The following is a 17,586-nucleotide window of genomic DNA, read 5'->3' on the forward strand; positions in this document are numbered from 1 at the left end:
TTCCTTAACTAAAATTGGGGTTTCTAATTCCCAAAACAAGATGACCATGAAATTGATTTGAGAAAATTTTCCAATTCCCAATTTCTAAAAGATGTTCATAAAAATAAAATTGCTTCAAAGGAGTTTTCTTTCCCTTAATTAAAATTCCTACAAAGGGACAAATGAAAGAAAGGGAAATTTGCTTGTACATTCAACTTCTTAAAAAGAGAATCCTTGGTTCAATTTCCATAAAAACATGGGTCCTTGACACACCCTTGAGATTAAAATCAATTATCTCACCCAAAAACAAAATTAAATCAATGCTTAATTAAATGCCAAGTATTCGACTTAAATGTCTATCATTTAAAATAGACAAAATCATATTTGAGGATTTTAAATCTAGAGCCTCACTATAAGAACTACGAATTGGCTTGATTCCTACCAAGGGTATGTAAGCAACCTAAATAAATTATTAGGTACAACCACAAATAAATAAAAACACATATCCTTTTAAATATAAAAATAAATAAACTTATGTATAAAGACAATGTAGTTGGAATCAAAGGGTCTTCACTTGAAACAAGAGATTGTAATTAAGAGATACATTATCTTGAATGGACATTACTCACATTAATAAAACCCATACATGAAATGGCCTATAGGTGAAATTATGTTTAATGAATTTTACTAAATAACAATTTTTGTTAAACATAATTTGAAAATTCTTGTTAAACATAATATAACACTTTTTGTTAAACATCATTTGACAATTTTTATTAAACATAAGTTAACAATTTTCGTCAACAATTTTATATATATATATATATATATATTTATTTATTTATCTAAAATCGAATTTTACTCTAGCATAATTTAAGTGTATGTATGTGAAATTCTATTCTAGAGACTCGAATCCTGACTCTTGCCTCTCACACATCCACAAACACTTGTACTTGTAAATGGACTATCATGCTAAGGATGTATAGTAATAAGTATTATATAATAAGAGTACTATTACAAGTACTAAAACTTTTTCTACATTAAATTTATAAACGGGTGTCACTAACAATAAAGAGACAATTTAAATATTCACTCATTTTCAGTGCGGTGCACTTATAAGTTTGTAAGCATCTTTTGTTTTCCTATAATAATTTTTTTTATTTCACCCACATATGAGAGAGAGAGAGAGAGAGGTCAATTACGTATTTTTGTGCGTCGGGACTCAGGATAGAACAATTTTCCAGAAAACAAAGGGTATGGAATTTATTTGGGATGATGGCTGACTGAAGAGAGGGTTTTTTTTTTTTTTTTTTTTTTTTTGGTTAATGAAGGGAGGGGTTTGTGATTTTTGTCCCGTTTGATAAAATGTTATAATTTATTTAAATAGTTTACAAACACCGTACCTTATAAATCCTAGAGAAGTAGGTACACAGAATGAGAGTGCATTGACGTGCTCTATTGAGGAGTTATTGTCTGACTATAACTTACATAAATGTTTCTACCAATAAAAAGTGATAAAGACGAATTAAGTTATAATAATCCACAAATGAATGACACGAGAACATCCTAGAAGAGTAGGTAGTGTGAAGTTAAGTAGTGTACAAGAGAGAGTCTACATACACAATAAGTCTAACCCGAACCGGAAAATATCTAATTTGAACTCAATTTTTTTTTTTTTATGTGAACTACGACAATTTTATTAAAAAGAAGAAAACATTACATCAGAAGTCACTAAATGCTCCACAAAAGGAGGACAAGATTCTAACCAAACGACAGACTCAGATAAAGACTTTGCATGTTGGGCTAACCCATGCACTACTTTATTACCACACCTTGGCACAACAGAAAATGAACATTCTCTGAGTCGAGTAGCTTGATATAAAGAGCCAGATATCAGATTGCAGATACTGGCAGGAGAAGTGATTGAACCAGTCAGGGAGTTATGAACTACCATGGAATTGCCTTCAAAGATAGCTGAGCTGAAACCATGATCCCAAGCAAAACGCATACCTTCCTCCATCGCCTTGGCTTCAATCTCTAAAGAGCCTAAGGGAGCGTGGATCTTCATGCTCAGTGCAGCACGCACCAACCCGAGATGGTCTCTAATAACGACACCAACACCCCCAACTCGCTATCTCTCAAAAACTGCACCGTCAACATTGACTTTGAGCCACAGTTGCTGAGGATGAACCCATCCAACGTCGACCTCAGGAGTCTTGATCTTAATACAATGATTTGCCACTTGAAACTCCTCCAAAAACTCTAACGTCCAGTCAGCAATACCAGAAGCTGATTTGCGAGGCCCCCCTACCCGAATCTCATTCCTATTGGACCAAATGACCCAAGCCACAGAAAATAACTGAGCCAACTCCTGAATCGACCACTGTTTCACATTTAGAGCATACCGAACCAGATCAATAAAATCCCTCACCTCTCCAACGTCTAAACCAAAATCAATATTCGCAGCTGTCCACACCTCCTTCGCTTTAGCATAATGCCAAAGCACATGAGCTGTGGACTCCACAGCAGTCCCACACTCATCACAAACATCATCTTGGGTTATTTTCCGAGAGAACAAATTGGCTTTCGTGGGCAGGATATTCCTACAAGCACGCCATGCAAAAGCTTTGATTTTGTTGGGCAGCGGCAACTTCTAGATACAACTCCAGAAGGACACCACGGGCTGTGAGGTTGAGCTTTCTCCCTGATGAGTATCACACCGAACTTGATGAGCTACAAGGTAAGCACTACTCACAGTGAACTGGCCTGAAGGAGTGTAGGTCTAAATCAACCTATCAGCAGGCAGCGACAGACTAAGAGAAATAGAAAGAATAGCTTCAACATCGAAAGGAAGAAAAACCTCATGGATTATATCTGACTTCCAAGTTGCTGTCTCCGTGTAAATCAGGACAGAAACTAAGGCATCACCAGGGAAGAAATGAGGCACAGTTGCTGGCCTGTGTGATGGCGGAGAGGGCAACCACTTATCTCTCCACAAGCTGACCGAACCTCCATTACCAATCTGCCAACGACATCCTAATTGAACAACCTTTTGAGCTTCCATAATACTACGCCAAGAATATGATGGATGCCCCCCCAACGACGCATTTAAAAAATCACCATTTCGGAAAATACTTAGCTTTATACACTCGGTTAAATAATGAATTTGGACAATTCTGAAGCCTCCACCCCTGTGCCAGCAAAGCAATGTTAAAAGCTTTCAAATCTCGAAAACCCATACCTCCTTCCTCTTTTGGTGCACACATCTTGTCCTAACTTAGCCATGCCAATTTATTATGGTTTTCCTGTTGCCCCCACCAAAATCGCCTCACCATGCCTGCAAGGTCATCACACAAAGCATCAGGGAGCTTAAAACAGCTCATAGTATAGGCCGAAATAGCTTGGGCTACTGATTTAATCAAGATTTCTTTGCCTGCACTTGACAGAAGCTTCTCCTTCCAGCCAGATAATTTATTCCCCAACTTCTCCTTAAGATCATTGAAGGTATTCCTCTTAGATTGCCCCACCAAAGAAGGTAACCCCAAATATTTTTCATGTTGCCGGATCACTGGAGCCCCAAACCTCCTTTGTATCTCCTCTTGATTTGGTCTTGGAGTATTTTTGCTAAAAAACAAAGAGGTTTTACTCCTATTCAGTTGTTGCCCAGACACTGATTCATAAGCTGAAAAGACCTGCTGCAAAACTTGACATTCCTCCAAGGTAGCTTGGCAAAAAATCAAGCTATCATTTGCAAAAAATAAGTGAGAAATACAAGGAGCACCGCGGCAGACAGCTACTCCTTTGATACTGCCTCTCTCCACCTGCTGCCTAAGTAAACCAGATAAGCTCTCAGCACAAAGTAAAAATAAGTAAGGAGAAAGAGGGTCCCCTTGACATAAACCCCTAGAAGGAATAATACGCCCTATAGGTAGCCCATTAATCCGAACAGAATAAGTAACAGTGCTGACACATCTCATTATAATCTCCACCATTCGTCTATGAATGCCAAGCTTTTCCATAATACCTTTCAACCAAGCCCACTCCACCCTATCATACGCCTTGCTCATATCAAGTTTCAACGCCATCTCCCCAACTTTCCCAGTTCTTTTCTGACTAATATGGTGCATAGTCTCATATGCTACAAGAATGTTATCAGTTATGAATCGACCCTTTGTGAAAGCACTCTGGTTTTAACTCAAATTTTTTTAACTAAAAGTAAAAACGTGTTAACCAATGACTCGACCATTTTTTGGATCAACCCAACCCGGCTAACCCATGATCCAACTCATTTTTACAACTCTTTTTTTTTGGGTAAAAGAATAATAAAAGTAAGATATTATTTGCTTACTTGCTTATTTTGGGCATTACAATGTGCAACTCAAACTCAATTGACAAATATAATACTATTGCAACGTGATTATTATTATTATTATTATTATTAAAATCAATTTTTAATGTTTTTTTTTTGGATATGTATATACATATTTATTTATTTATTTAACATCATTAAAATACAATAGTCTCAAGAAAACAATTGAGTCCTTTATCCAGTTACATGCAAGTGAGTTGAAGGATAAATGATTAAGGCATTGAATAAGGAGGTAAGTAAATATTTTTAGATATCAAATAACAAAGTAAATGCCAAGATAATCTGGTTTCATTAGAATCAAAAAATATATTAGAAACTATAGACATGTATGAGAAGCATTCATAAGTGTGAAAAGTGTAAAGCTGAAGTATATTAATAAAATTGACATAAATGGCTTTTTAAAATAGAAGATATTTTCTAGACTGTGTGTTACTTAACAATGATATGATATTCATTTAAAGGACAATGTATAAATAAGTAAATAATCAAACTTTGATGTATATTCCCAAATTGAAACAGAATGTCAACCATAGTACATCTAAAATTAAAACAACTATTAGATTATTTTCAAGATATTAGATTATGAAATTAGTTTTCAAAATTTTAATTTTCTTATATGTTTTAATTTTTTGTCAAATTAGCTATTCAACACGACATTTGTAATTTTGTTCTCTAATTTGGGATTTTGATATTGTGCATAAATGAAACTAGTGTGTTTGTTTTAATTAGATTTTCAAATAGTAGACTAGATTCCTTTGTGTTTGTGCTATTTTGAGTGGGTTAACAATATTGAAATTTGCATCATTTTATAATTATTGAAAAAGTATCAATTTGTTGAGCTGAGCTAATTCTTGATATTATGAGAGGTGAATTCAAAGTAATCCATCTCACACAAAGTAATTTGTTACATGACTTACCAATTGGCAAATACATGCATCTTTTTTTTTTTCTTTTTCTTTATAAATTTTAAACTCATATGAAAAAATAAGGGTCGACTTGACCTAAACCACAATCCAATTGACCCAATTCATTTCTAACTAACTTAATATATATATATATATATATATATATATATATATTTTTACATTTTTTTTTATTTGAACTCATTTTTTACCCGAATCTAACTCAACTCACCTATTTTGACACGTTTAACGTCAATGGTGTCCATATGGGCAACTCAAGAAGGTGATTTTATAATAATAGGTGAAAAGTACAGCCACTCCATTTTTCGTTTATTTTATCGTTTCTTATGGTAATTTTATTATATTTAATTTCTATGAGTTCATTTCTTGTAATTCTAAATAGAGTCTAGTTTTGTTATATATTGATATTTATTTTCTATGAATGTTATGGACTTAAGGTTTTTCATAAAAATAAGAAAAATGCAAGATAAAAAATGACCTTTAGATGCCCAATCTGGTGTTTAGCTTGTTAATATTTTTGAGTGTTAGTAAAAATAACAGGAAAAAAAGCCAATACACCTCTTGAACTTTGGGGTAGTGGTCAAAACACCTCCTCAACTTTTATTTTAGCCAATTTGCTCTTTGAACTTCAAATGGCTGCCAAAGGTAGCTGCTACTTTGTTGTTTAAACTCACATTGGTCAATCACATGTGTGTCATGTGTAAACAAAAAGCTTCTTCAATTACACATTGCAAAAGAGAGGAAAAGGGAAATCGGTGACGTTTATTTTGATTATCATATCAATCCACTACTAAACCAATTCAATTCCTGATTATCCATACTCTCGCAAATACAATTCCATAGATTGATTACTAGACTTCCCCCTCTCAGCTTATTTATAAATAATTTTTTTTAAGAATAAAAAGAATCTTGAGCCTTGACGCTTTGCAGCGTGTAATGGACATGGTTTTAAAAATCGGTACGGTGAAAGAACCGGAAAAGGAGCTAATTACCGGTTTTATGGTCGGACCGGGGGTCTGACTGGAGGTCGAACCGGTGACGTCATAAATAATTTAATTATTATTTATTTAAATTATATAAATAATTAATAATTTTTTAATATACTAAAACTTATATCAAAGAAAAAACCAAAAACTTATTAAAATGAAATCTACTCCGAAAATGTTTTAAATAAAAAAATAGCATCCATAATTCAATCTTATATTACAGTCATCAAGATTACCATATGTTTAAGCAACAATATAAAAAACAGACTAAGAAAAACCCACTCTCATATCAAAGCCAACTGGTCCAAAGTCCAAATCAAACAACGAAAATATTGAAAACACCAAGAACAAAGCAACAGTACTACTGTGATTGTGAACTGAACCCAACTAAAAAAGCTATATATATATATATATATATATATATATATATATACCTGTAGGAAAATAAAGATTACGGTTGAGATAATAAATGTAGAAGCGCACCAAAGGGAGGCAGAGAGGAAGTAGATCACAATACCACCAATGCAGTTGCGAACCCACGACTGTATGAAGTGAGGTAGTGGGTCCCATAGTTTCATTGGCAAGAGACTCCCAAGCACAATGCGGTTGTACAAGGTGGCCTCATCCATGAATAGTTGCAGATATGAACTACTACTTCCATGGTGGTCTTCCATTCTTGGTGGTGGATGGATGGTCCAATGATTTTTCTGGTCTGGTTCCGATGATGGGTCACCGAAAATGTGGCCGGCAATTTGGAACAGAGAGAGAGAGAGAGAGAGAGAGAGAGAGAGAGAGAGAGAGAGAGAGAGAGAGAGAGAGATGTACGTGAGGTGAGACCGTGAGAGTGAGGCAGAGAGAGTGAGGGATATTCATGATTTCAGAGAGAGTGAGCTTGAGTTTGAGTGAGGCAGAGAGGAAGAGAGCTTGAGAGAGCTTGATTTGAAAGAGTTAGGTGTGAGATGAGGCATTGAGAGACGTTAGGCGTGAGATGAGAGTGTTTAGGAGTCTTTAGGGTTAGTTTTTAGCCAAAACGATGTAGTTTTAGAGGAGAAAATGACAAAAAAATCCCAACCAATCAGTAACCGGTTTGACCACGTCGGTTTCTGGTTGAACTGATCGGTTTTCAATTTTTTCCAGTTTTTAAGCTATTTTCGGTTTTTGGTCATAACTAGATCGGATTGAAGGCCGGTTCCCGGTTGAACCAGTCAGACCAGCCAGTCCAATCCCATTTTTAAAACCATGGTAATGGACAAACTAAACTAGGTTCACTACTTTAGAGGAGAAAGAGGATCTCTATACTCAGCTGCAATATCATCCAAGTTTGAGCTCGGCCATCGAGAAAAACTGATCTTGCCGTTCGTGGCTTCTATGTTTCGCTCCCTCTCTCTATCCCTTTCTTGGTGTTTGGTTGCTAAGAAAAAACTACAAAAAAATGAAAATATATTGGAGATGATTTAGACAAACACAGAGACAAATCGAAACAAACATCACTAGGAAAGCAATGCAATCTAATTAGCCATTGATACTGACTTCTTTTTTTTTTTTTTTTTTTCATCATGGTTACTTAAAAGCTTGATTGTTTGCTGAGACCAAAGGCCTGTTTGTTGGTTGAGAAAATAAAAGAAATAAGAAATCAAAGGTTGTTTGTTTTCTAAGCAAATGGGAGATAAAACAACAAAAAGCCTAGATTAGCGGTGGGTTCAACCAACAGTGATTGTCAAATGAAACAGAGAAGTTGGCAACACAAAGCCAAGATTGGCGGTGGGAGCTTGAACTCCAGTGATGCCGTAACTCCTTTGAAATATCCTCTCTCCTCCAGTGAACACCTGAACTAGTGATCCTGATTTCTCTCTCTCTCTTTTGCTCAATCAATTGCAATTGGGTAAAGCAAGTCTCTCAGTCACTTAGAAAGTGAGGTTTTCTCTCTTCTCTAAGGCAATAGAAGTGTGTTGGTCCCTTCATTGGAAGGAGAGTTTGTTCTCAGGAGGTAATAAGTGTACCTTCCGAGCTAGTGGTTTCTTTATTTTTTCGAGGTTGTTGGGAAACACTTTCTTTTCTCACCTTGAAATTTTCCATGGAGGAGTTAGCAAATCAATGGACCAACTTTTCCCTTTCAGAAAAGGAAACTGTTGGATTCACTCTGTTAAAAGAACAACGTTCTGGTGAATTTTTGCTAGCTACTCAATTCCTTACTCCATGTTTTCTAAATATGGAGGCCATGGCATGAACTTTCAAACAATTGTGGAGATCTACAAATGGGTTCACTATCCGAAACCAAAATGATCACCGAGTTCTGTTTGTATTTGATAACCCCAATGATATTGATAGAATTCTAAAAAATCAGCCTTGGAGTTTCGATAAACATTTGGTGATGCTTTAGAGGTACAATACAGATTGTTTGGTTCGCGACCTGGTTTTTTCAAAAATGATATTCTAGGTTCAGGTCCATGATATCCCAATTCGGTACATGAAATGGAAGTGGCAGAAAACATCTGTGACATCATTGGGGAAGTGTAGAAATCAGCAGATGCAATAACTAATGAAGGTGTACATTTCATTCGGGTTAGAGTGATGATTGATATTGTTAAGAATATAAAGTGTGAGAAAGACTGAATAGTCTGTATATTGATGTGTATGAAATAATGTACAATAGAGAGCCTTATATAGGCTAGATATGTGTGCAGTACAAGTAAAAGGAGTAAACTATAAGTACAGTATACTGGGCTAAGCCCAATGGGCTAAACTAGTCTAAGCTATACACTAACATCCCCCCTCAAACTCGAGGTGGCAAGGAGGAAGCCAACTGGAGTTTGGATATAAGATCTCGAAGACGACCAGGCGGGTGAGTCTTGGTAAAGATATCAGCAGGCTGGTCAGCAGAGGAGATGGAGAATAACTGGAGATTTCCTTTCTTAAGATGCTGTCGAGTGATGTGGCAGTCGATCTCAATATGCTTAGTGCGTTCATGGAAGACATCATTATGAGCAATGTAGATAGCACTACGATTGTCACAATAAAGAGGAGTGGCAGTGGGCTGTGGAGCATCCATGTCAGCCAAGAGCCAGCGAAGCCAAACAAGCTCACAAGTGGTGTCGGCAAGGGCACGATACTTAGCCTCAGTACTAGAGCGGGAAACCACATCCTGCTTCTTGCTGCGCCACGAGACCAGAGAAGTACCTAACAGGAAACAGAAACCTGTGATAGAGCATCGATCAGTCGGATCACCTGCCCAGTCAGCATCTGAATAAGCATGAAGCTCGAGAGAAGATCGAGAGGAGTAATGCAGACCATGATAAAGTGTGCCTTTGACATATCGGAGAATCCGAAGAACAGCAGCATAGTGGACAGAACGAGGTGCATCCATGAACTTACTAACCATACCCACAGCATGTGAAATATCTGGACGAGTAACAGTGAGATAGATCAAACTGCCAACCAACTGACGATAGCGAGTAGCATCGGATATAGGTTCACCGTCCAAGGGTGTGAGCTTTGCATTGTATTCCAAAGGAGTGGAAACAGTCTTGTTATCAGTGACACCGGCTTTGGAGAGAAGATCAGAAGCATATTTAGCCTGGGAAAGATAGTATCCATCAGAGGATGAGGTAACCTCAAGCCCAAGAAAATAGCTGAGAGTGCCCAAATCTTTCATCTCAAAATGCTGACTAAGGAAGTTCTGAAGAGAGCGGATACCTGCAGAATCATCTCCTGTAATAATCATATCATCAACATAAAGAAGAATAAGAGTGATACCAGCAGAGGATCTTCGAACAAAGAGAGCAGTGTCATGAGGACTCGAAGTGAAACCCTGCTGAGCAACAACTGAGCTAAACTTTTCAAACCAAGCTCGAGGAGCCTGCTTGAGGCCATAAAGAGCACGGCGAAGGCGGCAAACTTGATTGCCTGAGTGTGGATAGCCAGGGGGTGGTTGCATGTACACTTCTTCATGGAGGTCTCCATTGAGGAAAGCATTCTTCACATCCATTTGATAAAGAGGCCAATGGCGAACAGCAGCCACAGCAATGAGACATCTAACAGATGTAAGGCGAGCAACAGGAGCAAATGTTTCCTCATAGTCAATACCATACTCCTGAGTAAAGCCCTTGGCAACTAGGCGAGCCTTGTATCGTTCAACAGATCCATCAGCCTTGGTCTTGATCTTGTAAACCCACCTACAACCTACTACAGACTGACCAGGAGGCAAATCAACCATATCCCACGTGTGATTCTTATGAAGGGCATCTAGTTCTTCATTCATAGCTTGCTGCCAAAGAGGGTCAGTATGAGCCTCACGATAGGTGTGAGGTTCATAGAGAGTGGCAAGAGCAAAAGAGCAATGATAATCAGTGAGATAAGGGGGAGGAATGCTTACCCGAGTGGAACGACGAAGTTCAGGACCAATAGGAGACTCAGGAGAGGGTGGTGCCACAGGATCCAAGACAGGCGGGTCATATGCCGGAGACAGAACCGAAGATGAGTCGGCTGGAGAGGCAGTCGATGCTGAAGAATCCTCCATAAGTTCAGGATAGAGAGGGAGGAAAAGATCAGTAAAAATGGGAGACTCTGAGGAAGAAGATGTAGGAAACTGCTGAAGACTCATGAAAGGACGATGTTCCCAAAACTCAACATGACGGGAGACACGAAGGCGATGAGAAATGGGATCATAGCAGCGAAACCCTTTTTGAGACACACCATAACCAAGGAAACAACAGAGACGAGTACGAGGTTGGAGCTTTGTTCGTTCATGAGGAGGAAGAGAGACAAAGCAAGCACAACCAAAAACCCGAAGAGAGGAGTAGTCAGGAGTTTGACCATAGAGAAGTTCAAATGGTGATTTGTTGTGTGTAGTTGGTGAAGGAATACGATTAATAGTGTGCACAGCAGTGAGTGCGGCCTCACCCCAAAATCGCTCAGGAAGAGAGGCAGAAATGAGAAGGGTGCGGACAACATCAAGAATGTGACGATGTTTTCGTTCTGCACGACCATTTTGTTGAGAGGTGTAAGGACAAGACCGCTGAGGAAGAGTACCATGTCTCTCTAAAAAGGATAGGAAAGATTTATCATTATATTCTTGAGCATTATCTGATCGAAAGACTTTAACGGTGCGATTGAATTGTGTTTCAATCATTTTATGAAATGTTTGGTAAATAGACACAAGTTCAGACCTATGGTGAAGCAGATAAATCCAAGTATACCGAGAAAAATCATCCACAAATATGACAAAATATTTAGATCCCCCCTCAGTGGGAACAGGTGCAGGACCCCAAATATCAGAATGTATAAGATCAAAAGGAGCAGAAGAAAAGGAGTCACTTTTATTAAATGGCAATTTTGTTTGTTTGCCAAAATGACAGGAAGTACAATCAAATTTTGAAAACTGAACTGAACCTAAATGACCTTGAGAAGCTAACAATTGAAGACGAGATAAGGATGGATGACCAAGACGAGCATGCCATAGATCAGGTGAGGAGGTGGCAGTGGTAGCAGCTGCAGAAACAACTTGTGAAGGAATCTTCAAGTCATGAACCTCAAACATGCGACCAACCTTACGGCCTGTCCCAAGCACTTGACCCGTCCGGGGATCCTGCACATCCACACCATGATTAGTAAATAGAAGATCTACGCCTAATTCGCAAAGTTGACCAACAGAAAGCAAATTGAGGGATAACTTTGGAATATGAAAAGTGTCATTAAGGGATAAACAAGGAGAAGAGATTGTTCCTTTATGACTAACAGGCATAGGAGTTCCATCAGCAGTGTAAATGGTGATTGGATGTTCTAAGGGTGCCTTATCAGAAAATTGGGATTCATCAGGAGTCATATGGTTACAACATGCAGTATCAAAAAACCAAGGTTGTTTACCTGAGGTGACAGAAAGGGCAGTGGAAGTGCGGGATAAAACCTGTTGAACAACTGCCTCAATATCAACCGTAGTAAGTGAGGAAGCCAAAGATGGACCTGTAGGAACCGATGGATCTGAAGGACATACAGCAGCTGCCTGAGGAAGAGAAGCTTTATTCTGCTCTTGCACAAATTTCTGTAGCTTACGACAAACAGAGATGTCATGGCCTTTGGCACGGCAAAACTTGCAGTGAGCACCTTTGGAAGACTGAGAGGTGGGACGCCCGGAGTTTATTCGGGGAGGAGCAGTGAATGCAACAATGGGAGGCTGTGGTGAGGGTGTAGCCAAGACATGATCAGATGATGTCATGTGATAAGTGGGCCGACGATTCTCCTCAGAAATGAGCTCCTTTACTGCAGCATCAAGAGAAGGAGTAGGAGACCGACTAAGTAGAGAAGCCCTAGTAGGCTCAAAATCCTCACGTAAACCCATCATGAAGTGCATAAATCTACGGCGATCCCGATATTTGACAAAGAGCTCAATGTCCTTAGAACACACCAGTGGAGGATCTGCAGCAAAGAGTTGCTCCCACATAGTAGAAGTCTGAGAATAAAAATCAGAAATAGACTGACCTGTCTCTTGGCGCATTTGATAAAGCTTTGATTCAATGTGAAACTCCAAGCTTGAATCATTAGTGCAGTTATAACGATCGGCCAAAAATTTTCAAGCAGCCTCAGCAGTTTCAAGACGAGGAAGAAGATTATGAATGGAGGGAATAGAGGTATTGATAAACCAAGATAAGATCTTACTCTGAATACTCTCCCATTCTTCTAGACATTCTTCATAATCATCTGTTGTAACAGCAGTCTTGGAAGACTCTTCAGCAGCTGTGGCTTTGGACTTAGGGTTTGGTACTGGCTTAGGAATTGAACCAGTCACATATCTCCACAGTTTACGACCCTTGAGAAAGACGATCATATTCTGAGACCATGCATGATAGCTAGTAGGACCATCCAACATGATGGTGATAGGACGTATGATATCTCGTTCACTTTGTTGAGCCATAATGAAGAAAATGACCAAAAAGTGATATTTAGATACCTCAAATGCAGAAACGGAGTCCAAAATCAGAATCTACGCGAAAAACTGAGCAAGACAGGTCCTGTTGAAATTTTTTGACTTGGTCAACGGTCAACGGTCAAAGTCAACGGTCAAGTCAAAGTCACGGGCAAGTCAAAGTCAACGGTCAAGCTGGTCCAGTCAACGGCTGACGTGTGCTGACGTGGCAGAGTGACGTCACACTAGGGCTGACGTGGCAGTTCGCGAAACGGAGCTGGCGCGTGGGGCGCGTGTAGGCGCGTGGGGGCGCGTGGATGAGGTCTGGTCTGGCGCGTGGGGCGCGTGAGTGAGACTGATGGCGTGTGGCGGCGCATGGCGGCGCGTGGAGCGCGTGCTCGTGAGGCAGAAACTTCTGGCGGCGCGTGGAGGCGCGTGTGAAGTGTTTTCTGGCCGTTCTTGGTTGGGTTTTGCTCGGGATTGTCTGTTCTGTCACTCAATGCCTTTGTTTTGACAGTTGGATGAGCAGAACAATGAGATCCGAGATTTGCTGGGACTGTGGGCGTGACGGCGGTGACTCGCTTCTAACAGTGGCTACTGGATGAAGGCGAGGGCAGCGGAAGAACGCCGGAGATGTCCACAGGAACCAGGAAGTCAGAGGACTGGCTCTGATACCATGTTAAGAATATAAAGTGTGAGAAAGACTGAATAGTCTGTATATTGATGTGTATGAAATAATGTACAATAGAGAGCCTTATATAGGCTAGATATGTGTGCAGTACAAGTAAAAGGAGTAAACTATAAGTACAGTATACTGGGCTAAGCCCAATGGGCTAAACTAGTCTAAGCTATACACTAACAGATATTACTCTGCCTTTATGCCAAGGTAGGGTTATTACACTAGAGAATAGGTTAAAACATTGGGTCCAATTCAGATACGAGCGTCTGCCAAACCTCTGTTTCTGGTATGGGCGTTTGAATTATGCTGATAAGAATTGTGAGTTGTGGTTGCAAAGCAAAAGCACACTAACAATGGATCAACAGTAGTACAACTCTAATCTGAAGGCCGCACCATACACGTCTAGTGGAAGAGATGTCATAGTGGTACCTGGTTTCTATGAAATGAGACATTCATTCACAAGAAAAGAGTTCTAGGCAACAAGGGAAAGGGCGGAGATGAGGGCGAACAGTTCAGTGGAGAAACGACCGGAGATGGCTCAGGCGAGCATGGAAATCGATGAAGGAATTAATCCAGATACTAATGCCAAAGATCTTCCCATTACAAATAAGGTGGCCATCAATGCTACGTTACCTCTAGAAGTTGTTATTAAATCAAATTCCCCAACGGTTGTAGAGGTACCAATGAATACACGTAGTAATGGGGAGGAGAAAAATAAGGAATCAGAATTAATCTCGGACTCAATTACTTCCGAGAATTTATTTGATATTCAGATTAATGAGATTGATGCAGAATTGGCTACATATGATGAGGATCCGAGTATTAAGGGCAAATCGGTGAGGGTAATTGATGGGATGAGTAATACTGAAGTTCCTAATTTGGCTCCACCAATCAATAGCAAGGGTTCACGTAAATCAATAGGTAACCAAGGAAATTTTTTTCTTGATGTGGTAAAAACCTCTAATCACTCTTAAAGCTCGACAAACCCTAATCCTAAGTGTAAAAAAAAAAAAAAAAAAAAAAAAAAAAAAAAAAAGTGGATAAAGCAAGTTCGCAAACCTGCACAGAAAACATAGGTGAACAAAGAAGAGAATGGGCTGATATGCAGGAAGAGGAGGGGGGGTTAATCATTTGGACTTACCTTTGAAGTGTAATGGTTTCAAAAGATGATGGAGTTGCTACAATTTCAATGGTGGAGGCTGTATAGTAGCCCCGCCAATCGCAATGAGTTGCTTAGTGTGGAACTTTCGTGACTTTGGGAACCCATGTACACAGAATGAGCTTGTAGAGATGGTGCGGGCAAAAGATCCCTCTATCGTGGTTTTAGCCGAAACATGGGCAGATGAAGCAAGGCTAAAGCAAGGGTTATGGAAGATACAATTTGAAAATATTTTCATTGCTCCTAGACCAAATAGGGGTGGTGGATTGGTGTTGTTTTGGAGATCATCAATTGATGTATCAGTGGTGGGTTCAAGTAAGAATTTTATTGATGCAATCATCAACAGAAATAAGAAGGATGAATGGCTACTTACCGTGTTTTATGGCGAATTGGAGACCCATAAGAGATTAGAATCTTGGGAACAACTTAGAAGTTTGGACCGAAAATTCCAACTCCCTTGGCTTTGTGCGGGAGACTTTAATGAACTGACAAAGGTCGATAAGAAATTGGGGGGCAATAGAAGAAGTCACAATCAAATGCAGCTTTTCTGAGATACATTGGATGGATGTGGTTTCATTGATTTAGGTTACTTGGGTTTGAAGTTCACATGGAGAAAACATTTTGCTAATGGTCAATCAATATGGGAAAGGTTGGACAGGGCATTGTGTACAAATGATTGGCTGCAGCAGTTTGGAGCAACAAAGGTATTTCATTTAAATAGCTCTACCTCTAATCATATTCCTATCTGGATTGTTCCAAATGGTCTAGACCTTTTAGGTTTGAGAAGATGTGGTTATTGGATAAGGGATGTGGTCGTACGGTGGAAGCTATTTGGAGAGATGAATTCAATTGTGATGCCGAGGTTCAAGTGATGAGAAAAATCGAGAAGTGTGGGAAGGATTTAACTCAGTGGAGTCAGCAACACTTTGTGAGTGTTAGGAGAGAATTGAAAGAGAAGAAAAAACAACTAGAGAAGGCCGAATAGGTGGCTATGCAATCAGGAAATAATTTTCGGGTTAGGGAGTTAACAAAGGAGGTACACGATTTAATGGATAAGGAGAATAAAATGTGGAGGCAACAGGCTAAAATTTTTTGGTTGATTGGAGGGGATAAAAAGACAAAGTACTTTCATAGTAGGGCAACTCAGCAATGTAGGTAGAATAAAGTTTCAGGGATCTTCAACTTGAATGGGATGTGGGTTACTCAACCTGATTCAATTGCAAACAGCTTCATAGATTACTATCAGGGGTTGTTTACATCTTCAAACCCGATCATGGAAGAGGCGGCTTTGAACCTGGTTCCTAAACTTATCACTGATGAGATGAATGCATTGTTGTCTTAAGAATTCATGGAGCGGGAAGTCCAAATAGCCTTGAAGCAGATGGCCCCATTGAAAGCACCAGGTCCTGACGGTATGCCCCCTCTATTCTATCAAAATTATTGGAGTTTGGTAGGTTGTGATGTCACAAAAATAATTTTGTCCTACTTAAATACAGCCACCCTTCCCCATCCCCTTAACCATACTTTCATCACGTTTATCCTAAAACTAAAAACCCCTTGTCTATTAATGATTTCTGAAAGCTCGAAATTGTATAAAAACACAAGAGCTATTTAGACCCCTAAAATAAAATAACGGCTCGATAGATTTTACTCTAACTTATACTAAGTGTAGAATAGAGTAAATGTGAGCGGATAAGCAAACAAGCTACTCTAACACATATTCAAATAATCACAGTAGTAAAATGAAATGTAAAAGAGTAGGGAAGAAGAATGCAAACACAGATAACACGCCGATGTGTTATTGAAGAGGAAACCGAAGAACTCGGCGAAAAACCTCTACGCCGCCCTCCAAGCGGTAATCGATCCACTAGACAATTAGTTAGGATACATGGGTTAGCAAGAGACCTTCCAAGCCTAATCTACTCGCTGTACCTAAGCCCTCCAAGCTCCTACTCCAACAAAGCTTCTCGGAACCGTGTCTTGTCTAGCTCTCTTTGGATCCCGCAACAAGTTTCATGTTGCATCTACCATCCTTGGCTTCTTCCAATACTTCCCAGCAGCACCAAAACCTCACTTGACACTCTGAAAGGGTGTGGTAAGTGTTTGGGCTATCAACCTCTCAATGGTATGGAAATGGAGAGATAGGAGTTGAGGAAATCCACAAGCATATATGTAGAGATATATGGGTATGATAATCTCTAACTCTCAAGGTTTGAGGCTAGGGTTTTCTCTCAAAAGCACTCCTTAACATTTGTGGGTAATGTGGGTATATATAGTATGGGTACAGAAAGTGTGTATCAGATAGTATAGTCTAGAAAAACAAAATGTCTTGCAGGTGTCTCATGGGAAGGTCTTACCCGCGAGATACTCGCGAGACACAACTGTCTCCATCTGTATTGACTCTTCGCATTTCAGTCATGTGCAGGGCACATGCATTACTTCGCGGGTTGCTAAGTCGCGAGATACCTGCGAAAACCTCTTCTGTCTTCAATAGCTTGAGTCTTCACACACTCTCTCTATCACACAACCCTTACAATCAAATCCCACAATAAATATAAGATACAAAAGATTGAATAAAATTACAATCAAATTT

At 39.3% G+C, this 17,586-nt stretch overlaps 1 protein-coding gene across 1 annotated transcript; it reads right to left on the minus strand.

Moving 5' to 3' along the window:
- Positions 1 to 11,549: 11,549 nt before the first annotated feature.
- On the minus strand, positions 11,550 to 13,295 carry LOC126703437 (uncharacterized). The gene is made up of 2 exons (XM_050402393.1): positions 12,120 to 13,295; positions 11,550 to 11,841 (listed from the first exon to the last, which is right to left on the minus strand). The coding sequence occupies exons 1-2, from the start codon at positions 12,745 to 12,747 to the stop codon at positions 11,804 to 11,806; spliced, it is 666 nt and encodes a 221-aa protein (XP_050258350.1). The 5' UTR covers positions 12,748 to 13,295; the 3' UTR covers positions 11,550 to 11,803.
- Between the last annotated feature and the right edge of the window lie 4,291 nt (positions 13,296 to 17,586).

This window comes from Quercus robur, chromosome 10 (genome assembly GCF_932294415.1).
Source record: "Quercus robur chromosome 10, dhQueRobu3.1, whole genome shotgun sequence".
Taxonomy (NCBI): Eukaryota; Viridiplantae; Streptophyta; class Magnoliopsida; order Fagales; family Fagaceae; genus Quercus; species Quercus robur.